Genomic DNA, 27,156 nt, shown 5'->3' on the forward strand with positions numbered 1-27,156 from the left:
TTTGTACACTGATTAAATCCAAATACATGACCACTTAGTCAAAGTGTAACATTTGGTCATTGCAGTCATTTTCTGTAGCACAGAGGAAAACCAAGACTGCTTTTCATTGTTGCTCGCTTTATTTCAGCAATATTCTACAAGTTGAAAAAAGGCATTTAGTCCACAAAGTGTCTGACAACATTCAAAGTGTAAAAGAAAAAACACGTGTGCATAAGAATATGGGGCTGGCTGGGGAAAGTACGTACTGCCATGGGTTATTTGTACAACACAGCGCATGGATAAGACATGACAAGTTACCTGCACAAACGTCTTGTAGTGTACCGACGTATTTTTAGGACTTCTGAGGGTGGTTCCATCAAAATGTTTACAGTTAGTGAACAGTACGCTGTACATGGACTTTTTTTTTTTTTTTTTTACATCTGCAGGACAAACAGGATGACTACACTTCAAAGAAAAGCAATGTGGAGGAGATTGTGAATGTTTTTACAGCAATTCACTTCACAAGTCGTACAGTTTGAATGAGAACTTGGTTGAATTCAGAACACGTATAGGAAACCTGATCTGCTTAGTTGTGCATTTAACACAATACTCAACTGTGATGCTATCTACACATGTTTATCTAGTAGGTTAAGTATAAGACGGTTACTCAAAACCACAAAAAAACCTAAAAAAAAACAAAAAAAAACGAAACCTTGTAGTAACTGCATTTTTGATCCGCAGGTTTAAAGAACACAAATTTGCCAATGACTACATCAATTGAGGTTATAAAAACATTAGTTCAAGTGTACAGTATTCAATTTAGAAAAGGGATTGTTTGACAAAACAAACAAAAAAGAAACATCATTTCCACAAATTGTGAGTGCAAATTTCTTATGACAATTATTATTTTTTAAATACAAAATATTGAAAGGATAAGTATTGAACTTCCCTAACTAATCATTACTTAATTAAAAGTGATTTAAAGTGAGTCTCTTTGGATTTTTTTTTATTAACAGTTTGTACATCAAAATTAGCAGTTGGAAGACTGAAAGGCAATTAATGTTCAGTGTTACACAGAATAAACAACGATATGAATAAGGACTAAAATGAAGCAATGACGATTGCTATTGGAGACCAGCAGACCCGTCTGCACTATTAAAAAACAATAAGTGGGCTGCAACGAATGGGGACAGTCGTCTTGAAAGTGTTCCGAAAGTGATAATTAGAGTTAAACTGTCTCTAGTTTTGTTTTGTTTTGTTTCTCTCTCAATATAATTACACTGCGAATATGGATGTTGGCAGATGTGGGTGTTACAAGACTGGGAGGGGTTTAATTATGGCTTAATCTGCCTTGTGGCTTGAACTTAATTGGGGGGCACTGTAAGAAAATACACATTTTGTACCTTGACCTTTCAAATTGAACAGTCTTGGAAAGGTGTGGCCACGAGGTTGAGGGATCTTTAAGTAGCATCGACAGCATCATTCTGCACATTTCACAGCTTCATAAATAAAAAGAAAAAAAGATTAAGGCGTGGTCACATCTTATGATTACCTTGGGCAACACTGTTAGTTTGTCCTAACACAGAACCCACACAGTTACGTGGTTATAAAAACACTAGAGAGGTTCTGAAAAAATGTGAAAAATCGATTCAAAAGATGGAGTAAAATCATGCAAAAGCTATTTACGTCAGTTGTTACAAAAAGAGTTTGAAAAAAAAAATAAAAAATCACCAGAGCTTTTTGTTGTGCATGTTCAACCTGCACTTGAGAGACAACACGGATCTGTGTTGAGTCATTCACGCTTTCACTTGATCCAATTCAAATGCTGTAGTACTTCGGGGCAAAGTGCATCGGTTCTAGTTCGAACCTTATCGTCTTCCGAAGCGTGTCAATCAATCAGTCAAAAGCCGAAACACAATCGCCGCGGAAACACATTCAAACAGGACATAAAAAGATGTGACTATGTACAAGTCATTCAATACAAAAGTAACATGTGCCACGTGCACATGTACACCACACTTAGCTGGTCGGCTTTTGTTTTCTTTTTTTTTTTTTTTAATGCTCTTGGTTCTTCCATAAAACGTGTGAACACATCAGAGAGACGTCGTGTGTCATCACATTCGAAAATAGAAAAGCCATACATGCCGATGAATGTTGGGCTACGGGTCCTGCCAGATGTGAGTGAGCAGCTGACGGGGGGGGGCTGATGGGAAATGCACTCAGCAGACACCTGAGACAGAAGGGACGATCTGGAGCTCCTCTTTTTCTTGCCGTGAGTCGACGAGGAGCAGTCCTGCCTGCTTGAGTTTGGTGGGGAAAGTCTGCCACCTGCTGGTGAATTTGTCAAGTCGTCACGCCGGAGAAGAGAGGAAAAAGAGGGCAATGGAGAGAGGGCGCTGGGTAGATAGTCCTGCTATGGGCTGCAATGGAAACCCTGATGCCACCCAGTTGCTGTTTGGGAAATGCGAGTCACGCTGGAAACACTCGATGACAATAGGGCAAGCAATGTCGCGCTTAGTCCACAGGAGCACATTCGCGCACACAGACGCAACATTGGATCATTCGGACGGGTTAAGGGACATGCGGCTTCATGTGGATGACACGTGAAGGCAGGCATGAGGAGCAGAGTGGCGCAGGCAGGCAGGCAGGCAGGCAGGCAGGCATACCAACAGAGCACAGATGATGAGAGAAGTGATGACGGTTAGTGGCGGCTAATACTGAAATCTGCAGAACCCCAAAAGAGACATGAATAAAATAAAAAACTCTTGTGAGCACAAGAAAAGGTACTAACGTGTGTGGACCAGATACTAACGCATCTGAACGAGATACGAAAGCGCACGCACCAGATACTAAAGTCTGCACATCAGATACTATGTCCCATCAGTTAACTAACGCATGTGCAGCAGATACTCACACATGCACCAGGTACTAACACGCGCACCCCAAATACCAAATTGTACACATTAGATTCTAACATGTACGCACCAGATACTAAAGCGTGCGCACCACATACTAACGTGGACCAGATACTAACAGGTCTCCACCAGATCCGAATAAATCTGAACCACATACTAAAACATGCGCACCAAATATCAAAGCGTGTGCACCAGATGCTAATCTGTGCGCACCAGATACCGACGTGTGATCCAGATACCAAGGTGTGAGCACCCGATACCAAAATGTGTGTGCAATAGTTACCAACATGTGCACCAGATACTAACGGCAGATGCTAATAACTATAAAGCAGATAGCGTGCTCACCAGATACTAAAACGTGCACAGCTGATTGGATTTTTTTTTTTCTTCGTGTCTCTTTTAAGGGGCTCTGGAGTCATTTTCCCCTCCGCCTGCAATATATTCATCTTATTTTTCCTCATTTCCAGAATGGGGGACAATGCTGCACAAGCAAACACCATTTAAATTGCGTGTGTGTGTGTTTAGCCACCTGGTATTTTAAAGGCCCGACAATGAGTGGAGGGCCGAGATGCTTGCGGAGCCCTTTGCGGCTTTTCTGCGAACGAAGGGCTGCGGTATGTAAATACGTTTGACTTCAGCCAATCAGAGAAAAGAAGCTGAAAGGGAAACTTTGAGCATCATCCCTTTGCTGTCGTTAGTTTGCAGCTTGACTGCTGAAAGGGCAACAAGACATCAAGTCCCCGAGCGGCCAGTGAAAGTAGAGTAGCCCCCACCCCCCTCCCGCATCATTTGAAGACATTCAATTGAGTTTTACTGCCCCCTGCCAATTAGGACGTTGTTGAGCTCAAAGCCGTTGTGGATGTGAGAGCATGCCGACATGCAAACTTGCCCTTCTCTTCCCCTCTCTCTTTCTCTCTCTCTCTCTTTCTCTTTTCACCCCCACCACCAAAAATCAGCCATCAGCGAGCGAGCCAAGCAAACCACCTGGCCACCCTGCAGAACCTCAGGAACCTGCACAGTCATACAGAGGAGAGACTGGGTCAATAAAACACAAAAGCACACAAGTGCAGAGACAAACACGGAGAGACGACAAGTCGAAATGGCGTCGCGATCGTTTTGTAATCCAACGTCCCTTCATTGTGTCTTCAGTCAGCCCAGCCGGACGGACGACATTCTCAAGTAGCCCCATCCTTATTTGAACCACAACATTTTGTTTTTAATAAAGAGGCAATCGCATTTGTGTGCACTCCAGACATGTTTTAGAGCTTCTGTTGTCATTTTCTATGGAGCAAGGAAATGAGCTGAGGGAGGAGGGCAGAAAAGAGGGAAGGACTCATTTTGTTTTTGCGGTAAAGGATTTTTCTGAAATGTAGAATACAATAACAACATGAAACTTACTTAAGGAGGAAGTCAACCCCCAAATTTTCTTTAGAATATGATGTTCTACGCAGGCTGACTAGTTGAAACAAGGCACTCTGATAAATATTGCGTTTGTGGAATAGGAGTTAAGTCGTCAAATTCACCCGTTTTTGTGCATCTCGGCCGTTTTGTCGCTTGCGTCGACCGAAAATGACAACGCAGGGGCTCGGGCAACCAATCACCTGTTTTTCCAAGCCGAGTCAGGCCGTCACCTGATTCCTGAGCAACTGCGATGTCATTTTCAGTCGACAGAAAGTGACACAAAGTGGCCGCCCCTGAGATGGCTAGATTTTGCCGCTTGACTCATATTCCACAAACTTAATATTAATCCGAATGCCGTGTTTAGACTAGTGGGCCTGCAGAGAACATCTTCTTGTCCGGGCTACGTGAGCTGTATCAGCTCAGCTCTAGAAACTCTTGTCAACGAATTTGCATGGCACCCCTTTAAGACATTATCGTGACTGCATGACTGCATTTAAACAAAAACAGCGGTACTGGCACAGATGTAGCAAAAACTGATAGACTGTATGCCTGCACATGCAAACACTCTCACAAAAGACGTCAAATGGTGTGGTGAATAGAGAAAACAAAAATCAAGGAGTTTCAATATAATACCCATTTAGAAAACGTCAACACGATCAAGCAAACGGTTGAAACAAGACATAGATCATCTCTGATATATTACAACTAAACATCTCGGAACACTTTGATCGATAAGAAGCAATGTAGAGTTCCTCGCGTGCATATACTGTAGAAATGTCTTAAAAAGAACAATGCGAGTCTGTGGAAAACAGACTGGCCACCGCGGCAGCCGCTGCAACGGGGGCGAGTTTGCGGGAGAGACGGATGAGCGATGGCGAGCGAGCCGAAATTGAGCAACACGTGCAGATGAGCAGACACTTGGTGCCTTTGTTGTCGCTCAACGGATTTTCAACGCGAGCGCGGCGGCGATGAAAACGACTTTAGGCGGCCACGGCACAGAGGGCAAAGGGAGCTTCAGATATAGGTGACGGCACCTTTACAGTTCTTCTCCATGGTGATTTCCACGTAGGTGGTGGGCACGTAGCCCTCCTCCCCGCTCTGTTTCCTCGCCCTCGTCCAGCCGTCACCTTTGTCTTCTTCGATAATGTACAAAACCTGTGGGCAGAGAGAAAGGCGGGCGACTTGATGGATGGCGGCTTGAATCACGCAAAGCCACCAAGTCACTTTCTCACGTCGCGCCATATTTGGTGAAGTCATTCTTTCGCATCAAATCTGTTGCGCAGGGATAAATAATAATATGATAAGAACAGAAATAATCACCTCGTCTTCAGCCATGACCAGGGTTCCCTCGTTCTGACCTAAAAGTCAAGAAAAATGTCCGAAAATAAAAGTTTGTTTTCCAAACAACGTCGACAATGCGTCTGAACTTACCGTCAAAAGAGTACAAAGCTTTGCAGTGTCCGATGACGGGCAGCGGGTCGTCGTCATCAAATTCATCGTCAAACTCGTGCGGGTCGCTGCTGGGGTGTCCGGGCTGCGGGGGGCCGGAGTGCTGGTGGGGTGCGTGCTGCTCCTGACTGGTGTCTTCCGTGTAACTGCCTTCAGGACTGCAACGAGGCAAACAAACATGGCGGTGCTTCACGGCTGCAACAAAGCGATTATTTCAGCATCGTGGCAGGAGTCAATTCTGAAGAAAAGCTCAGGATCGGGAATCCAGATTCCTATTCATGCAGTTGTAGAGGAGTCGATATCATAAGAGTCGATGAAATCAGACGGGGTTGTTCGATACCACTTTTTTTCCAGAGCGATTCCAGAACGAGATTTCCCCCGTTCAGTATTCGGAGTACGGAGTACTGATATTTCAATGTCGGATTTCCTTTGCCTTAAGTATCGTGGCAGGCGAGAAGCCCGGACCTAAAAACAAGGCCGGTATCGGCCCGATACAGATGCCTGGTATCGTATCTGTACTCGCTCATCCCTACTTTCAAATAATAATAATAGCTACAGTGCATTGTACTTAAAGGCTCCTTTCAGAGGACACTGGAAAAGAGGATTAAAAGGGCAGCTTTGTCAAATTTGTCTTTTAATCCAGTAGGATTTAATTTTTTTGTGTTTATCAGAATAATACATTGGAAATTCTTTGTGCAATAATGTAGGTCTCCACTTTGCAGATGTATTCATTGAAATTAGTGGCGGCGTTACCTCTCTCTGCCTTGAGGGGCGGGATGGTGGTTGTCGGCACTGTGCCGCCGGTCTCTGGAGGCCTGCTTGCCCTCCACCTCTGACAACCAAGCCTGTGAGGGGATTCGAGTCACTCTTTTCACAGAACAAATATCAAATGCAACACATTTTCCTTTTTGGCCAGCAGATGGCGCCATTAGCATCTCCAACAGTACACTTGGCTCCCTATGCGTTCCGCACACGTCACACTTTGTTCTTCTCTGACCTCATGTTTGTGGATTTCAGAGCGCAGCTTTTCCATGTTGCATATGGTCTCTGATATTTTGGGCTGCAGGCTGTTGGGGTCCCCCATGGGTGGAGTTTTCTCATACACATCTTTCATTTTGTTCAGGGCATCCCTAGCAGAGGCAACATCACAGCGGCGATGTAACAGACCAGTAACGACGGACGAAAGCGACCGGCGGTAATAAGTACCTTTGGTCCATCTCTATTTGGAGCTTGTTGTTGAGGTCATCAATTTTTTGCTGCAACCGCTTCCTCCTCTGCTCAGGGGGCAAGTGGCTGAAATCCTCCACCGACGGAGCCTGGAGGCAAGTTCAAGCCAGGCAAAATGTCAATGCTACACTTTATTGAATGCGCCGATGTTCTGGTTCCTTCTCAAACAGGACCTACATGACACTCAAGTAAGTATTTTTGTGGGTTCAACACGCTTTAAATCTACGGAAGAAACAATGGGCAGAAGGCACAAACTCCTTGACCACAGGGTCATTCGTTGCATACGATTGGAGCATCTAGAGTACAACAGCGAGGATACATGCGTTGGAACTTACACGGCAATATCTTCTCTCTACTGTCAACACACACTTACCATCTTGACTGACCACTGGGATGCGACACATGAGCAATTCCAGAAAAGCCAAGCAGACAACAAAGGATGTCGGTTAGTTGAGTGAGCGTTTGATTAGTCAAAAAGCAGCCAGACGGATGTATGATGACTAATAGTTCATAAGCCACCTGACTTTTGGATTCATGTCATTTGCTTCTGGGTTATCTAGGTCCACACAATATTCTAAAAAGTTCCGAGTCTGGGGGAGAAAGCCGAATCGCTGCGAAATGTTCTGATATTGCGTTGAAAACATTTCGACATGAGATTTGAGTCATTCACGTGTGAAGTATTTCCAACTGAGTTCAACTGAGAGTCACTTAACACAAATGACAGGAGCGAAAAAGCACACGACGCTTTTGTTGTCTTGCTGCACATTTGGACTCTCGGCGTAACTTTAGTCCACCACACAAAAACACACCCCACGGCGTAACTTTAGTCCACCACACAAAAACACACCCCACGGCAAACTCTGCAAGAGTGACAGCGGCACAGCACATCCGATGTTAGCCACATCAGCACTGCAACCCAAAACCCCCAAAAATCATCGGACCTCCTTTCCGGTGTGATTGTGGTAGAAATCTGTCATTCGTCATTGGAGAAAAAACACCGAGAAGGCAGGAACTAGAAACCCCCCCAAAAAAGATAAGTGGAGAAGACAATAGAACAAGGTGTTTGCAAATGTCATAAAAGAAAATAATTTTGAGAGGGTCAATGTCGATAGCTGCGGATTTGGCTTTGCAGCAATCTATTTTGAATTCACTTTATAATTGAAACTATATTTCTCATGACCTGCAGACATCCTGTGGAAAAAAAACCCAAATCATGTAGGCAACATGACGGACGGCAAGAAACTTCAATGGCACAACGGTACTTCCTGGCTCACCCCTCTTCTCAGAGCCTTCAAGTTCTGGGGGAGTCTGGGCCGACTGGGAGGGAAAAGTTGTGAGGTTGGCCGCGGGCGGGAGGAGGACGAAGGAGGTGGGGGAGGAGAGGAAGAAGGGGACTGGCGGGGGGCAGGGAGAAAAGACAAAACCGCAAGTCAGCATGGCACATTCGTCGGGGGCTGTCATAAAGCTTCCTTTCTTTTCTGTGTTTGTTGCTTTTTCTGTCAATTTTGCGACAGTTAGATGATGACGAATCGTGTGACTGTGAACAAAAGCATGTTGATCATGACAATTCATGGATACCTCGCAGCCCTTCCATGACCACTTGGAATGTCACGCTCATAGTCACGTTTTCTATCATATCAAATTCAATTCTTCTGATTGAATTCAGTTCATAACATTGCTGTAGCCCTTACAAAAAGTTTCCCATGTCTCATTAGAATAAAAATAGAACTTGCTTTTCTTGATTGAATTGTTGATGACAGAGAAAAGGCATTGAAAGGAATCAAACTTCCGTTTTGGGCAATTTGACAGCGGACTGTTAGGTCATTGATAAACTAACTAGGGCCAGACCAATTTGGAGTGTTTGAGGCTGATGCCGATTTTTGGCAGGAAAAACAAATACAGATCGCCGATTAATTACAAATATGTATAAAGCATAAAATACCCTCCTTTCCCTCCAAATGCATTTTAACGGAACTCAATTAGACAAACATTTTCACTATTGGGGAGACAGCCTGTTCCCTATTTCCCGCAATAGGTCAACTGTAAAAATAAAACCAAAAAATATATATTATATATATACTGTATATTAAAAAAAAACTTTCCTTTTCAATTCACAGAATTCATTGCTCACCAAAGCATTGCTTGCAAAAATTAAGATTTGCTTTGTTTTGAATAACAGGTCCATCATAGAATGATCTTATCAACCAATTTCATGATATACATATTTCGGGATAAAATCTTACTGCATAGATTTATGTGTAATAAATAGTGAAACTGGTATTACTTGTGTACGACTGCTGTAAATGGCGCATAAAGGTAAAACTATTGGCAAATATAGGCTGATTATTTTGGCCCAAGATTTAAGGTCCAATTAATCGGTGGGGCCCTCAAACTGTTGAAATCTGAATCAAGTGAAATGAAGCATAATTAGTCATAAATCCGCCACAGCCAAATAACCAAAGCCATCTTTTCATCGTGGTGAGTTAACCGCAAGAAAATGTACAATGAAATGACGCATAATCATTAACAGAGTCCTCACACCGAGTTTCCTGCGGGGCAGCTGATGCATCAAACACGGACCAACAGCAGAGAGATAATAATTAACCGACATTGCCCTCGTGAAGAAGAAGGGCAAGGTCCATGAGCGTACCAAAGATCTGAGACAAACACCGAGCAAGTGACAAAAACCTGTCAAGCTATGAAATGTGCAACATAACACAATATACACTTCAATGATTTTCTGTGCCAGCTGAAGGATTAAAGCAGGCTGGGAAATCACAAACGGGAATTTGGAAACCAACTTGCAGATAATCAACCGAGTGTTGATTCATGTTGTGAAGAGAACGGCTTGACCGGAAGTACCTTTGGTTTCTTGCCGAAGAGCCAAAGTTTGTTCTTAGCTTTGCTCATTGTGTGTTTGGGGTCCAGTCGCGGTCCCGGGGCGCCGTCTCGCTCTCCTTTGGGCGTGTTGCTGATGGCCCCGTCCGACCCGGTTCGACTTAGATTCTGGCTGAAGTCTTCAAAGGGGAAGTCGCCCGGAGGGTCAAAGCCAGACTTAAACGACTCCACAACAATGCCGGAATCCTGCAGGAAGGACAAACGGATTTGCGGACGTGAGGCAAAATTGCTTTCAAAAGTGGAGATTCTCGCCTTTTCGTGTCTCTTACACACCCTTCGCTCGTCAACAGCTTTGGCCGCTGAAACCATTCCTTCTAAACACTTGGAAATAATCGGGATGACTCTTCGTTCTGCTTCCGCAAAGCTTCGGTACGTCTCCCCAAGCTTCACGGTTCGCCGCTGATCCATGTCTTGCAGATTCTGCAAGATAAGCGCAGGCATGTGAACCGAAAGAATGAATGAAGAACATTTCAACCATTTCATTCCCAATATAGAAGTAGTCAAAACAATCAACAAAGAAGACGTCGACCTAACTTGCTTGCTGCCAGTAATGCACACTACTGCCACCTGTTGGCCAAATTAAGTTCCAAAAATTAATTTATATAATAGTTGATTGCAATAGAGGAATTTCAAATGAAGTATTCCAAGAATGATTTCCTGCTTTTATTATTAGTACCATTGTGTGTGATTTATTTTTGGTGTGCTTATTTTTCTTGTGCAATTACGTGGCCTGTCGAAAATACATTTATTTCACCCTCTGGCGTGGGCCAAATAAAAGTTTCTATTACCTTAAAGATGTGCGGTATGGAGTTGTTGAAATGTTTCCACTGCTCGGCGTTGAAGTTCTGCAGCTGGGCAGCGTACTCGTTTTTACTCTCGTCGGCCATGTGAGTCCGCAGGTAATACTGGGCCTTGGCCTGAGTAGTCAGCGTCATACACAGCAAATCTCAATTGCCAAACGTAGAGTGTAAATCACGAACGTCAAAGAAATGACCAAAGATAACGATCACTGAAGCAGGGTACACTCGTCACCGTCATCGGGCCGAATTTGCAGATGCAGGAGAATATCACATTGACAACTTTTGATTACTGCCCCGGTACTTTGGAGACTGTTACCTTCTCGACTTCGGATTTGGTGGCATTGATGTCATTGTCTAACCTGTCAAAGGTTATTTGGGATTTCTCTGCTTCCTTGCATTCTCTCTCAAACTTCTTTTTACTCTGTTGATCAGAAAGAAACAGAAAAAAAACAACAACCAAAAATCAAACAGAAAGCCATGTCAAAAATTTGCATGATTGTAAAATGTCTTCATTTCCTCTCTCGTTGATAAGAGTGATAGAGGACGATAAAAAAACGTCCCAAAAAGCCACAGAAAAAGAAAGTGATTTGAATCAGACGGAGCTAGTTGACTTCCTGGCGGGCCATCTGGGTCACATTAGTAGTGAAGGAGAAACGCTGAATAGCTGAGACATTACTATCAGGTCACTTAGTGGTCACTAGTAAAGCCTCACAAGCCCACACGCAAAAACACACTTTCACTGCAGTCGGGGACAATTTATTGAATTAGCGAACAATTTGCAATGACAATTTGAAGTCCATACTTTGCCAACATTGATTCTGCAAATTGCTTTATGTTGTACTAACTGGGTAAATCCAATGAAGTGACCTCAGAAATGAGCAAATGGAATCTCTCCGGGGGATTTTGAAAGCCAAAAAGGAAGGCCGACAAGGGCCAAATGTGGCACATGGGCCTAGCTTAGGGAGGGGCTGGGCTACATTTGGGCCTGTGTGTCATTGCCTTGATCCCCAATGACTGAGTGATGTGCCAAAGCTGTGTTTTCAGCCTCAACAAAAAAAAAAAAAAAAAAAAATTAAGAACATGTCTTTTATTGGGACAGCCCACAAGAGCAAAAAATGCAAACAGATGTAAAGTCATCTGAAATCTTATTTGTATGTGCAGTGGCGGGGAGGGGTATAAAGGCCCTAATAGACCAAACCGGCGTCGGAGGTCGCGGAGCGTCGTGGCGCCCGAATGCGCCGTCCGTTTGGTGTAGTGGCCACCGTCGTAGTGTCGTAACCCGTCTGTAAGCGTCTTGGTGGCCTTTACGTATGTTGAATCGGCGTCGCCAGTCGTGACATTTGGTCACTCTGACGCCTGGTCCGCAGACCTGAGGCTGCTGGAAGGTGCGTAGGAGTGGAAGAGCTCAGAGAGGTACGCCGGGGTCAGGCCATTTAATGACTTATAGACAAATAAGGGAATCTTAAATTGAACCCTAAAATGTACTGGGAGGCCACAATTGGTGTTATGTGCTCCATCCTCCGAGCTCCAGTTAGTAGGCGGGCAGCAGAATTTTGGACCTACTGGAGATGTTTGACGTTCACGTTTTTTATAATCCGCCCCCGGCCAACAGCTTTCCGGTTGGAGTTTTCTAACCATGAGAAATGGTGACCACCGCCGCCGATGGTATGGAATGGTATTACATCTTATGCATGCGCAGAAGCTACTTTAATGGCCAGCGTGGCTGTCTGTCGTTGCCGTGTATTCCTCCAGCGTGACGTGCCGACAGCTGGCCGGACGCCACAGGGTGTAAGCGTCTGTCACTGTTGGCCAGCGTCTTTTTGGTCTATCAGGGCCTTAATAAGGACTGGACCCCAACCCCCGAAAAAATAAAATAAAATCAGTGAATAGGTGAAACTGGAGTAAATAAATGGAGGTCCACTATTAAATAGTTGAAAATCCCTCTGGATTTATAAACAATAACTATATTGACAGAAAATATCAGGAGGATAAAGCCGGACCTTGAGAATCATATGACCTAGTGTTACCTTTTAAGTGTCTCTCGTGCAAAAAAAAAAAAGTGTATTCCCCTCCCCCCTTATTCTCCTCTCCTTACTTACGTTGTCCATCTGTTTCCAGCAGTGATCCAAATACTGCTGGGCCTTCCTGCCCTCCTGCAGATGCTGCGCTCACACACAGACAGAAAACACAACATGCCAAAACATTTATACAAAAAAGGCAAGAAATGCATAACATATACAAGAAAACGTCAATATCCGCAGCAGAGAAGAAGGAATTTACCCCCAAAATTGCAAAGCTGAATGACAGACCATTAAAGTGAGCTCGCACGCGTGACATCGGCGTTGCAAAGATTCACCGATTTCATCATGTTGCGCAACAGTGTAGCCGTGTAGTGTATTTATCCAGCAATACCTATGCATATTACTCATCCAGCTGGCAAAAAAGAAAAACACGTCTGCGTCTTATTTTGAGTCCCATCCGCACATTTGGAAAGTGGCTTAAGTATTCCACTGAGAGAAGGGAATGTTCTTCCAAAGAATGTGAAGAGTTTATAGCAGTAGCGGCAGCGGCGGCAGCAGATCAAGGCAGATGTTTAACATCATGCTCAACATACCGTATGCATCCTCTGGTGTAAGCCCAAACACAAAACAAAAACGAGGCAAGACAAGGAGGTGGGCGCGCATGAAAAGCATCAACAAGACAACGATCAACATTTTTTTTTTTTTGGGCAACTGGCGACTTCATCACGTAAGCTGAAGACGTGCGAGCTGGCTGGCGGGTGGTGTGCGGGCGCTACTCACGTGTTTCCTCTCCGCTTTGAGGTCCTGGCTGTACTTCATCAGTGTTCCGTAAACCTTGTGGCCCATCTCCTCGGCCACCACCTCCCTCTGGCCCGCGTAGTCGTTCAGCTCGTTCAGGATGCCGTGAAATGACAGGCAGGACGTAAACCTGCAAAAACGGGTTGCAAGGGATGGACAGACTTGATCTGCGCTGGTTTACAGGACTCGTCTCATTCTCTTCTACAGCAAAAAAATGAATAAAAGAAATTTAAAAAATCACGTATTGAGCAGACTCACCTGGGTTCCTCATCTTTGGAGCGCTTTGGACAGTATTTCTTGACCAAGTTCCTGATGCAGAAGAGAGGTTGCTTTTATTTTTTGATCATGATCATAATCATAATATTTTTTTTTTTGTTTTCTTTTACTGCTATGAAAGTTTGGCTGCTTGAAAATTCAAAAGTGTCCCCCTGATTTTGGGTTAAAGTTTGACCTCGGAACTACAAAAACCACAATGTGGATTATCACACCAGAGCTAAATGAAAAAAATACATTTGCTGAACGTGTGAGACAGAGCTACAAGTTGTGCAACATGTTGTGTCGTTTGTGCGTTTTTCTACCTTAGCTGCTTGGCATAATTTTGCTCAATTTCCAACCGTTCCTTGACAAACTTTGCATAGCGCTCCAGGAAGTCGATCCCCCATTGAGTGTGCTTGTCCAGATTATCGAACTGGTCCTGAAGACAAGAGGAAAAATATGAAGAGGGAATAATATTAATGTCAAGAGTGGTGAAACAAATTTGGAATCACTTGACCAGAAAACAAAAACAGATTCAACCGCACCGGTTGGCCGTCATAAGGAGAACTGCGCCTTTGTCCTTTGCAGTGACCATGACTCCGATACTTTTATCATCCGGTAGATGGTTTAACCATTTAAACAATGTGCCTGTAGTATTTTTGCTCAGAGACAATAACAACCTGCTATAAATACTGACTTCATCTAAGTTCTGACCAATTGCACCTTGCGTAAGTGAACGATTGAAGGATAATTGTCAAGGTGGCCGCCATTACTTGTTTGCAGCGTTGCTGCCACTGTTAAAGAAATAAGCTTCTTTGTTCAAGCTTTGTTAGCGCCACATGAAATTGGCCTTCGTGATGGGCTAACGTAGCTTTTTTTTTTTCTAGAACGGTAACACAAGTGTTGGCAAAAAATACATTATTAGACAATGACTACTACCCTGTGGGTGCCAGACTATGTTTATGTGTCTTTAATAAGACCGAGACTGTAATGATGCCACCGCTCAAGCGGAAAACAGTCATTTCCAGGTGCCTCAATATGAACGCAAACATGCACAAGAAACAAGCACCCACACTCAATATAAAGTGAATTGTTGTCAGTGAGCGCCACCTTCTTGCGCGTTAATTGTTACTTCCCTAGCTACCTCTTCACGGGCTCTGCCTTCTTCATTGTCAACACAACACAAACCAAGTGAATCAAGCGCAGCAAACATGAGCCGCAAGGGAAATCCAAGGGAGGTGATTTGTTCGCTCCTTCGTCAGTCTTTTCCAAACACAGGTGGCAAAGTCAAGATAGCAAAATCAATTATCTGGCCTAACACGTGGGGGGGTGAAATCATATTGAGGGAGTGCCATTGCCCCCCACCTTTTTCCGCCAGTGAGCAGTACTGCCGTTCCATCAACAAACTTATTTTCGTCACGTTTCGGTATATATTTCCTGCTAAAATGAAAACAACAAATCCATTTGGCAAGGAACATTAGACAGAAACCCTTTATTTATTTTCTGTGAACATTCTCTGTCGGCTACCGTGTGTCTAGCTTCCAAATCAGAACCGCGATTCATAATCTCGCACAAAGAGAGACGCAAATAACACGGACAACGGGAAGCAGAATCAACACATAACAAAACAAAGCAGCGCGGCTAGTTGGTCAATGTGACAGACTCCCTGCCGGTTGGCTGGCTGGACATGTTGCCGAGCGCCCTCTTTTCGATAATGCCGCCGTACCGTTGCATCAGCCAGTCTGATCGTATGAATAAGTAATAGACAATGAGCTCATCGCGTAGTTTGGCGGCAAGCTAAGCTCGTAGAGACATGACGACATATTTGGACTTTGTGCATCATGTCAACACCATTTCTTGCTTATTTCCAGCTTGTGTCTATTTGTTTTGCTTCCTCACGTTTATACATGCATACCTCCTCATTAGACGGATCAATCTTGCAGAACGGACTCAAGTGCAACATCAACTTGCCGCTATGTACTTCTCCAACATTTAAAAAGTACAACTCTAATTCCAGTTAAATAGTCAAACAAGTACTATCCAAGGAGCAGACTGTGATTTTTTTTTTTATATGCGCATGTCAGAGTGTGAGATTTCACCCAGCACCAATTGATCGAAAATCCCACGTGAAGGTTGCATTTGAGCGCCGCAGCCTACTTTACAACCAATCAAACAGCCATAAAAGCCAGCAGATTAGCCATCCAGACATCCTGTGTGCATTCCATGGGACGAGGCAACGTTAATTGGCACCGAATATGCGGGTGGGACAAAAGACTAATTGCCCACTGTCGCATTCCAGGGCAGACACACAAACAGAGCTTGTCTTGCCTCTTCCACCGCATTCTTGTTCGATGGTTGTTTGGAGTCATGCTAAAAGCACACACCGGTCATTTGTCAAAATGTGGTACCACAATGTGGTAGGCGGGCTCACTTTAGTAGAATCATTGCCGAAGTACACTTCCCTTGTATTTAACCTTGCATTTCATCTTCAAGAACTCATTAATAAAAATGACTCTAGGACCATTTTTCTTAACGTATTCAAACGCAGTGTTCATGTTCATAGTTAGGCCTACGACGCTCCTTTATTTTAAAGTGGGTCATGACGGCGGTACTTGGAGATCTACGTACGGAATCTTTTGAGATGGTACTTGATGTAAAAGGTTCAGAACCACTCACAGTCAGCACGCACAAACAAACACTCCCGACAAGGGAGCCTGAAGATCTTTGGAGTGATGGCAGTGTTTCAGACAAGTTGACATTTCCCACCCAGCTCCTGTTGTGTGTTGTGTGTAAGCGTCGGGGGGTTGAAGAAGGAGCTTTTTCGCCTAGGGCTGGACAATATGCACATTTTCTTAGTTGTGTGATCAACGATTGCCATTGGGATTCATGGATTTTAAAGGACACACTTATTTGGATATGTTGTTACAGCGTGAAAAGTAATTGTCCGTTTGAACACAGAGGTGAACAAATACGTCATAAAGACACGCGCGTTTTTGCATTGGAAAAGATGTAACTGGGTGAGTTCACTTCACACTGAAACATCGCGTTGGTTTAACAACGTCATTGATTTGACAAACCTCTTTTAAAATGTTTTATCCGGTATAATAATCATGCTTGTAAGTGAATGATGACAGATCCATTTCTGTAAGCAGTGGAAATTGTATCCACACCCTTGTACATGCACGCATGTACAGAGCCGAATAAACACCAAAAGTGGAGGAAATATGGGATTCATTACCACCAAAATGAATCAGATCCTGAAGTGCCGTAGTACATGCTAGTCCGGGTTGAGTCAGGCAGACACATTGACATTGATGAGTGCATTTAAACCATGACAAAGGCTTGAGACATTAGTTGTAAAAGATATTTCTGTCGGAGCGGCACGGCTCATGAATGCGTGTTGAGAAACGACTGCACTGTGCTTCGGACGGTAGATTTTCTGTTTCATGTTAAATAGATCATCAATCAATCAAAAGCATTGATTTAGCTACGCCAGGGGGAATTTAAAGGTGAAGTGCTACTTCTACAACGTAATATTGTACTTTACGCTTTGTTCTGGTCATTTCTATTAATAAAGGAGTGACTTACAATTGCTGACTCAATCTAGCGCTGTGCAATATCCAGTAACGACAAATATATCGCTATCGGAGTACGATGTACAACGTCGTTGTGCGATATGATGCTCTGTCATTTATATTGTCCTTTTAACTTGCTGCTACTGAGGGAATCCTGGAATTTTTTTTTTCCACTTCGTAATACTGTCATACTTGAATGTCATTGAATAATTGTGTCGTATTTATTTATTTATTTTTTTTGCACTTTACAGAAATCATTGAAAAGTGGTTGTACAACTGGGAACAAGTTATAGAATCATAATGTTCCACATAACAATTTTTATTCAAAACGTCACAAGACGAAGCGGACTTTTGAATTTCTGCTATTCAATAAATCCGATGTAGTTGTTGTTTTCTCGCCTTGCTCACGTGATGTTTGGATAGCCAATGTACTTTAGAGCCCACCTGTGTGCGGCTGGCCGTGTTGGTCTAAAAACAAGGCGTGTTCAAGCACAATGTTGTCAAATTCTTATATTGCTTCAGCACAAAGCATCTAGGCCACTGACCAATAATAACCTGGCCTTTTTCCTTGCGTGTAAAGATATTAAAAACACATTCATTTCCAAAGCAATAAATCCTTCACTCTGTGTGACAAACAAGGACTTCAAAACCAAAACATAGAAACCGGTGGTAGAATAATGGTGGCATTGCAGCGTCACTTTTATAACAAGGAACATTTCACCTGAGCTTACGGGAATCAGCAGGTTTTAAGGTTGATCAGAGTGATACAACGGATCCCGTGATACTTTCACACCTGTACATCACATGACGGATCACACTGTTGTGAAAGCAACACAGGCAAACAAATTCAATGCTAACCAGTAGTGTTGAAGCTTGTCAAAAAGCAAAATATGAGCCCACCATAAATAGCTCACATTTAAAAACAAAAAAACATAAAAATGTGTTGCATAAAATGTAGACTTTTACAGCAAAAAAATAAATCTTGCACAACACCCTGTTCAAGTCAACCCACACATTCAGGCATTCATCAAAAATATCAGCTGGCCCATCAATGTGATTATCTTCTGTTACTTAAAGGACGTAAGACGTAAGAATGAACTAGGACCAACTTGATAAAGACTGAGATCGGCCTACAGCATGCGCATAATCAACCAGCGCAACATTCATCGTCCCCGGCACCTTTTGGGGTGTGTTTATCGTGCAAGAAAAACATGAGCGACTTTGTGTAACTTTTTCACAAACTAAAAGAGGGAAACATGTAGACTTTGGTCCCCATAGCGACATTCACTACCTGGAAAAGAGAACACGCTGTGTGACGCTACTATGCTAGCTCGTCAGGTTTCATAGCAACCTGATCTGGTCTGTTGTTCTGCTGCCGTCACGGTGCACATCGACAACCCGACAGACTGGTTTGTCTCCAGAAAGGTGCAGAAACATTTGCTGAAACATTACATTTCTATGTCACACCGACAAATCGTATTTGAATCAATGGCTCATTTAAGGCCAGCATTTGAGGCCGTGCCTTTCAGATCAATATGTTCTGACAAATGCGTTGGGTTTTACGCGTTTATGTTGAGTGGGCAATTTCAAAGCATTACAGCTCAAGCAAGAGAAAGGATGACGTTGGGAAAAGGCACTACGTGAACAAACGGCTGCTGGCAAGAGGCGAGCAATTAACCTGAGGCTTTTTTTTTTTTTTTTTTACCCTGTTTACCTACCAAACCGCCTCCAATTGTGGAAAATTATCATAATGTAATATATAACGAGAGTAGAACAACAAGAAACAAGTTCTATCATTTCAGGGCGCCAATATTGACTAGCTAATACATGCCGGTGATATTCAAGTAGCCTAGAAAACTGCGCTTCAATATTACCCTGATGTACACGCATGGCCACAATGTATTCTATCGACTATCAAGACCAGCTGACCTTGGAGAAAAAAAAATATATATATATATAACCACTAAAACACACGCATCTCAAATGAAAAAAGACGTTAGACAAGACACGATTATGACATCCTGGAAGATTTCCAGGCAAAGTGACAGCCCAAATTGCACACGTTTAAAAAGTGTGTACTTGTCATTACTACGTAGGAGAAACAACACCGAGAGAGGCAGAGCGATGACACACTGTAATACGAATACTCCCGTCGTAAAAAGGGGCGTGAGCATAGTGGTGGCAGAGGCAAAAGCAAAAGTTGGAATATCAGATAGCACCAGTGGGAAAAACAACACTACTATAGAAGCATACGCAACACATTTGTCCAAGCGCTGTGTAAAAATGTAACAACTTGAGGCCACGTGATTAATCAGAACATATGGATTGATGTTTGTTTTTATATACAATGTAAGCCACAAATGGGTTTTACACGATCATTACGACCGATCACCGATCCGATCGCAACACAAAGCGATATGTCACTTTAAATATATATATATATATATATTTTTTTTTTTTTACTGCATATACTCTACTTGTGTACTGTTTACTCTATGTTCAGCAATCTTTGCAATGCCCAAAGACGGAAAGGAGGGGCAAAAAAACTAAGCCTCATTTGAAATGTTAAGACATTTTTTTCGTTAACAAACGAGCAGAACTCAATTTTCAGTAACAATGTAACTGCTTTCAAAACATGCCACAGAAAAAAGTCAAATGAAGGGAAATAGGATGCTGACGTCGTCTTATACTCTTTTGGATCTATCGGATCCGTGCTGTCACATTTATAAACATCATTCGTTATTAATAACAATAACCTCATTAAAGATCATTTAAGCACATTTGTTCTTTCTGAAGTATGCATCAAACTGGTTGCCCTTCGCATTAGTCAGTGAGCAAGATTCAAAAGGATGGTGATCCATCCAATGCCTGGCAGGCAGCTTCACCACGATGGACGTTTACAGGGAGACTCCGCTCAAGCGCTGACTTGGAGCTACAACGTGCAATTCATGGACAGGTTACCGAGGTAACCAGAAGACCTCTTCGCTGGCAGCTACTTGGTGTGTAAATGAGCAGTGCAGACTTAAGGGCAACACGGAACACTTTTATTAGGCCTTGAGACTTCTACTTGCCAAATAGAGAGACCCTGGGAAAAGTCTTCGGATGCGAGATTCAACGTTGTTTTCGCATATGCAAAAGGACTTGTCTCAAAGACAGAAAAGAAACGGGAGAGTGGAGACATGGGAGAAAGCGGGATCGGGGGTGACCTAGTTAAACTTGTCTCGCGGATATACATTGTCTCCTCGTAGTGTTACTTCTGGTACAGTATGTGCAAGTGCGCTTTGCTGCAAATTCCAACAAAAATGCAGTGTTAATGTCACACGCGCATGCAGGCGCACTTCAACGCAACGGTGCACCACTCATGGATTGTACAGGCTGATAAGGTCACATCGTGGCGGGGTTTTGTTGTGCCTGCACACAACACTGACACCACGTCAACACGAGGCAGCGGAAAGCAAGACAAGAGAGATTGAGAACTTGCAAGTTGTTGGAAGCTGTTTGTTAAGGAAACCAGTGTGGCAAGTGCACAGCGAGCAACACAAATTGTGTTGTGCAAAAAGCGTAGGCTTGAACAGTTATTTAATATCCCTTGAAATGAATCTATCAAGACTACCTCTGCCTCACCAGAAAACCTTCTTGAGCTTGGAATAAATGTTACTATGTCAACGTGTGTATCAAGCTATAACGCAAACAAGAGTCAAAATACCCCCAGTGTGTATTTGTCATCGGATCACCGGTCAAGCAGGCGCTTAGCCTCTTGGATAAAGACTCAAAGGAGTTCTGGAATTATTCTCGTCATAACACTGCTGGGACGGCTACGGTGTGTGAGATGAGACAAAATGTACGTTAGCAAAGAAGGGCAAGATGACTTTCAGTTTTGATTTGTTCTCGGCACTGGAACCGAATGATTGGCACTTTGGAGTCCTTCCGTGCCAAATCACTCAGAGGGTTTTTTTACCAGGCAGGTTTTGATTTGAATGAAACTTGGTGTGCTTGTTGATAGCGATGGCACAACACTACATCTCAAGTTATGGGTCAAACGGAGCAGGGGAGCTACGGCCCGCCAAGTTTGGACATTTTTTGCAAAAAGGGGCGTGGCCGCATTCCTTTGAACCCTTAAAGCACAGGAACAACTGGGTCAATCTTCACATAACTTCAACAAGGATTACAAAATCATTTAGAAGACTGGTGCATATTTTACTAACTTGACCTTTTGACCTATAATCAGACCTTGAAATTGACCTTGTGGCTCGTGTGACCTTACATTAGCATTTCTTTTCTTTTTTTTAAATGATTGCAGATTTGGAATCATTTGTTTCCTCTTGGAAGCCAATGGCCTCCAATGAACTGACTTTGAATCACAATGTCTAATATGGTGGCACAAACGCAACTAGATTCAATTCTTACTCGCACGCTGGGAAAAGGTCGAATGTGACCATTTTGGTCGCAGCTCTGAAACAGGATTTCCTCACCGATTTCACTCAGACAGCAAGCGGGATTTTCAGTGCACCCTATTGAAAAGCGTCTTAATTAGGTCACTAAAAGAGATGAAATAATGTCTGCTTCCAGGCTTGAACGCGGGACTGAAAATGACAGCAGCCAGCGGAGCATTCAAGCATAATAACTAGGTTTCACGAGGGTGAACACCCCAAAAAATTGACCTTTTCCAGGTTTCCACATCTAAAAGCCGACATTGACGGAGTTGCCTTAAAAAGTGACTGCAGTCAAGCCTGCCAAGCGCAGCTGCAGGTCTGACTGAAGCGCTGCATGCTGCCAAGTCATGACTGTGAGAGGTCTGGAAGTGTTCCTGTCTCCAGTGAGTCAGGTTTCACTTCCTGGAAAGAAATGATTAAACACTGCCGATAAAAGCGAGACGGGATTCAGTGTACAATATAGTCGCCGTGGCTGGTCTGAGGAAACTCAAAGTGAGAAAGGAAAAACAACCGCAACGCAAGGTGAGGATCGTAAAAGGAGCGAGGTTCATTTGGTAACACTTCCGCGGTTGCTTCAAAAATGGCCCAGGTGCAACACTGAGGAAAGTTGTAAGCTTCGCGTGACCAAATTCATCATTTCACCCAAAATAGCCAAAGTGAGGCCAGGTCAGAAAACATGTTGAAAGTATGTAATAATTATATCTTGGTCCGTGCAGTTGTTTGAAAAACAAAATATGATCAGCTGCCAAACAGCTGGAAGGATACAGATGTGAGCACAGGAAGGGACGAGACCAGAGGATGTGGGAGTCCTTTTTGTCATGTCTCCTCTACAATGACGTTATTATAGTGACAGAAGAGTGAATTAGCCCCATTTTAGATGAAGTTTATTCGTTAACTTTGATTGGCAATCAAACCATAAAAAACATAACATTCAAGTTCAAAATGTTTGCAATGCCTATTTTGTTCCAACCGACCGAGCGAGCGAGCGACGGCGTTCATTTTCAACAAGACTCGACTGCTAGCCAGAGGTTACGCGAGGCCTGTACGGTAAATTTGGATGGCGAAAATGCCCGGCAAATTCGACCACCGCTAGACAAAGGAACTCGACGCTGTTTCTGTCTGTTCTTTACGACATGCTTGTTTAATTGTTGCAGTCACAATTATATCACTGAATATAATTGTTATATTCATTATATCACTGAATATAATTGTTGACTTAAAAAAAAAAAAAAAATCACTAAACATCATATTGAGTAGGGAAAATGAACAAAAACATGATAATGAAAAACGATTATTATTTGGAACACATGATTGGACTTGCAGCATTCTACAAAAATGAATTGAACAAAATAAGCATGTGATTGATAAATGTGACCTCTCATCTATCATGAACGCCGCCCGACTATTTTAATGGTGCCTCCCGCTTCCCCATCACACCATCGTCCTACCTCACCCTCATCATCATCATCATCATCATCATCATCATCATCATCATCATCATCATCAAACATCATCATCCTGTCACTCGGACTGTGTTTTAGCAGCGTCTAATTCAGATAGACGACCAGCCTCACACACACCGACGTTGCCTTCTTTGAACATTTCACACGTGCAGCACTGGAGCCTTCGGTCGCTCGGGGTTCATTTTGGTATCAAAATAGTATGTCCTTGTTGTTGTCAATGGTGCCAAACTCTTAGCATTTTGTCTGTGGATAGGGTGTATATTTTCACATTTTGCATTGTAGTAAGAACACACTACCATGATCAATAATAGGCCGCCACAGACAATTTGTCGATTAAGCTAATAAGTCAGTGTACAAATGATTGCACTCCATTTTGCCTCGATTGCTTCAAGACACAACTACCGGGAATTAAACATCAATTTGGCACTTTAACGCCAATTCTTAACGAGCAATACATCAAACTGTACCTAGTCCGACTTTTCAAGGCCAAACCATGCAAAATAAAAATACAAAACTTTTTGGTGAGTGTCCAAGTTGTTTTTCTTTTTTTTTTACGTCATCGCGGGTGACATTCTTTCACGCGCCATCCTATGGATTTTGGTTTCTACTGTAACCAACCCCGGCGGGATACAATAAGCGACCTGAGGCATCCTGAAATATTTAAGCTTTTTGGTGGGTATCAAATGTTTTCCACACACTGTGCACAGGCTCCCGTATGAAATGCGAGGATGAAAACATGTTCCATTGCTTCACAGCGTGTCTGACTTTGATTCCAACAGACTCTTTCAACTAATCTGCTGACGGACGCTCAACTCAAATCAAAAGTAAAAGACCTGTCCGCCTCGTCCTGCACCCTCCATCCACTTGTGCTTGTCGCCAGTCAGCTGAGAAGACCACCTGCCAGTCTCTCATCCCTAAGCCAGACCTGACTGCCCTTGCTGGTCCTCGGCAAAGCTCAGACACACACACACAGACCAAAAAGCAGCACCCAGGCGCTCGTGCGAGTGCGCAAGCACACACGCATGCGCTTTCTGCATACGAGGGCTAATAGGAAGCTCCTCGGTGGCTTTGTGTCCGTCTTCCGGAAAACAGCCAAGACGCGACAACAAGTCACATTGAAGAAACCAGAACTACTACGAAAAGTGCAAGAGTATATACAGAATGTATATGTAACACAGATAAAATATGTAAGTCATTTTATTGTTCCTGTTGGTAGTTATAATATTTGAATGTGTTAGAAAAGCACACGACTAAACGGAACAGCGCCAATGAAGTGCTTAGCAGCCAGTCAGGTTTAATGTTGACAGCCAACGCATTAATCTCATCAGAGGATTATGATGGTCGGTTAGTCTGCGTGTCCACTCGACTGAAACGACTGTGTGCTTTGTTTACCATGACAGACACTTGAAAGGTTGCTTTGCCTTGACAGTGCTGCGTTAAATGTCTTTGAAGGATTGACTTGGTCATCTTGTTAATCTCGTTACAACGTTGTATTCAACGGGAGCACCAAAATATAAATACTTCTTTGGGTTTAAGTTTCCTTAAAGCTGTAGGTTTTTACGACTTTATAAAATATATCTAATGTTCCGTGTCTTGCATGCCTGACTCGGCAACCAGACCGCAGCAACATCAACAAAGTAACTCAACACAGTAACTCAAAAATAAATATTCATTTTCAAAAAGGATTCTACGTCTTGGTGAATAGTTCAAAGAGGTCTTTAAAAAGCTGCAAAACTGGCTCAGCTCACTGATCTGACTCCTTGCCACATTGCGCGTTTCACGCCATGGTTGTGGTCAGCGCGACTAAAGTGATTGAGGCCAATCACGTCCGCGCCCTTGTTCACGCCAATTCGCAGTCACAAGCAACGTGTTAGCTTGCTGTCTTCACTCGCATTTTTATGGCACCTTGGGGGCTGAGCAAGACAACAATTAGCCTATTTTAAACCGCGGTTAATAACCGCTGAGTTTATCTCGGGGATGTGAATTACCCCCAAGTCTCACTCGCACGCCCACGTATGCAAGAGGATGCTGCTGTCTTATTCCATCTTGTCACAACTAATGACGCCCTTTCGCAAACGTGTTGACTTATCAAACAATGCTGAAATCATTTCAGGATGAAGCACATTACTTAGTTTGATCATGAGTGTGAGTCATTAGAAAGATGCAAGCCTGCTTCCTGACTACTCCTGCCGAGGTGCCCTTGAGCAGGATACCGACCCCGCCTCCTCCGGATCGAGATGTGCAGAACTACTGCACACCCCTTTCAGTCGGACGAGTCTCCTCGTATACTTGCATGTGCGTGACCTGGCTCTGTGCGGTGTGCAACGCAAATATACCACACCGTGGAAGTTGAATTTGCCCACAAGGAAGTAATAACAGGTTTATTTCATATTCTGCGCCTTTATACTGTATTATTTAAGCTTTTATGAAAATAGCACTCTTGTATAGCTACTTTTTTGCCCCTGTTTTTTCCCCAGTATAAAATCTAAATTAACTTTATATCTTGTTCAAGCCAATCCTTATCGAAGGACCCGAAAAAAAACGGATCAATTTATGTTGGTAAAACGAAAAATATTGACTAATACATATTTTAAAAAGCAAGAACATTCGTATTTATGTAAGAAATGTGTACTGGCTCTGTCACTTAGTGGCCCCCGGCCATCGGGCCATTGTTAATGTTGAACCCTGAATCATAAAAACAATGGCGATAAATTAAATACATAAGCAGTGCTGTGCTATGCTATATATGACAGACTTTGGTTTAAGGTAAAAATACCCTGATTTAAAAAAACACCGCTTTGAAAATAAGTAAGAATAAGAAATATTGTATTTCACACAAAAAGTCACAAATAAGTGGCAGTCTAACTGTAATTAAGACACGTGAATGTCAGGCACATTTGGAGTCAATCTTTCGGTTGCTCACATGTAGCCTACAGTGAAATTAATGTTTCGGTCTAGGTCAGTAGTAACGAACAGCTCGACTTGGCAGTTACGAACTTTGATTGAGCTTATTATCATGATCGTTTGAGAGGCAATGAGGGCGGTCGGTGTGTCTTCTCACTTCTTGTCCGCCCTGCTGCAAGCAATCCGTGCCAGCTTTTTTACAAACTGGGTGTGACACCCCCCGAAATAAAAAAAATCAAGATCAAGATACAACTTGCCGGTCTACACATTGCTTGGAACAAGACAAATAAAACAAAAGTGTTGCAACATGCAACTCGTCGGAGGAGGCAGAGATGAAAGTGAGCTGCCCAAGACCTGCCTGCCTATTGTTCCGCCGCCGCTGTCACAAGGCTTGAGGTGCGCCAAGGATTAGCTTTAGCATTAGCCCCTCGTCTCGCCTTAGCTTGACACAAAGCTTAAAAAAAAAAAAAAAGGTAACGCAGCACCTTCTACCGTTCCACATCCGCTCTTCGACTTCCACAACACAAGAAACACAAGCGGAACACTTCTAAAGTGGTGTGAAAGAGTTCCGACCACTTACCCAGAGCTCAGTTCCCCAACTCATGGCGGATTGCCCCTTGTGAGTTGGCCGGGATCGGACGGCTTTTTCCCCCCTACTCGGGTTCTCCTCAAATTGCTGCCAAAGGCGAGCCCGAGTACAAACTGTCTGCCCGCACGCGCACGCGCACGCCGCACATACACTCCTTTTCCTTCTCCTCCTCCTCGTTGTCGTCGTCCTCCTCCTCCTGCTCCTGCTCTCCGCCCTGCTCAAACCTCAAAGCAAACCGAATGACGCTCGTCTTCATCCTTGACGAGAATTAATTACCATCCTGACACCAAGCCGTCTCAGCATGGCTTTATCAACTACAGGTGTTACAACACTCATCTTACACGGGTTAAAAAAAAAAAAAAAAAAAGTAAATGATCATATTATTCTTTTCACAATTAATTACACTGTGAGGGGTATTAAAGAGTTGTTTACAAATATCACATCGGCCT

At 43.3% G+C, this 27,156-nt stretch overlaps 1 protein-coding gene across 4 annotated transcripts; it reads right to left on the minus strand.

The window, feature by feature from the left end:
* Positions 1-100: 100 nt before the first annotated feature.
* Positions 101-27,078, minus strand: fnbp1l (formin binding protein 1-like). Of its 4 annotated transcripts, XM_086047095.1 has the most exons (18): positions 26,699-27,078; positions 14,067-14,182; positions 13,747-13,797; positions 13,471-13,618; positions 12,769-12,831; positions 10,986-11,090; positions 10,658-10,786; positions 10,143-10,289; positions 9,834-10,055; positions 8,246-8,365; positions 7,345-7,359; positions 6,951-7,060; positions 6,742-6,874; positions 6,498-6,589; positions 5,727-5,902; positions 5,616-5,653; positions 5,330-5,450; positions 101-3,905 (listed from the first exon to the last, which is right to left on the minus strand). In XM_086047095.1, exons 1-18 carry the CDS (start codon positions 26,720-26,722, stop codon positions 3,898-3,900), a joined length of 1,818 nt encoding a protein of 605 aa, XP_085903221.1. In that variant the 5' UTR covers positions 26,723-27,078; the 3' UTR covers positions 101-3,897. The 4 variants fall into 4 exon arrangements, with proteins under 4 accessions (XP_085903221.1, XP_085903220.1, XP_085903222.1 ...); XM_086047094.1 differs by having other exon boundaries at positions 101-5,450; positions 26,699-27,077; XM_086047096.1 differs by lacking the exon at positions 7,345-7,359 and having other exon boundaries at positions 101-5,450; positions 26,699-27,077.
* Positions 27,079-27,156: the final 78 nt, after the last annotated feature.

The sequence above is a fragment of the Filicampus tigris genome, chromosome 12, assembly GCF_054856515.1.
Source record: "Filicampus tigris isolate MCC_2025a chromosome 12, RoL_Ftig_1.0, whole genome shotgun sequence".
Lineage (NCBI taxonomy): Eukaryota > Metazoa > Chordata > Actinopteri > Syngnathiformes > Syngnathidae > Filicampus > Filicampus tigris.

What these genes read in the sequence shown, in the direction of transcription:
- fnbp1l (XM_086047094.1), bottom strand. Translation starts at nt 26,722, where the DNA reads ATGAGTTGGGGAACTGAGCTCTGG. An exon ending in CCAAATCCGAAGTCGAGAAG is followed by an intron (nt 10,787 to 10,985) that starts GTAACAGTCTCC and finishes CTGACTACTCAG; the next exon opens with GCCAAGGCCCAGTATTACCT. An exon ending in CAAATAGAGATGGACCAAAG is followed by an intron (nt 6,875 to 6,950) that starts GTACTTATTACC and finishes TGCCTCTGCTAG; the next exon opens with GGATGCCCTGAACAAAATGA.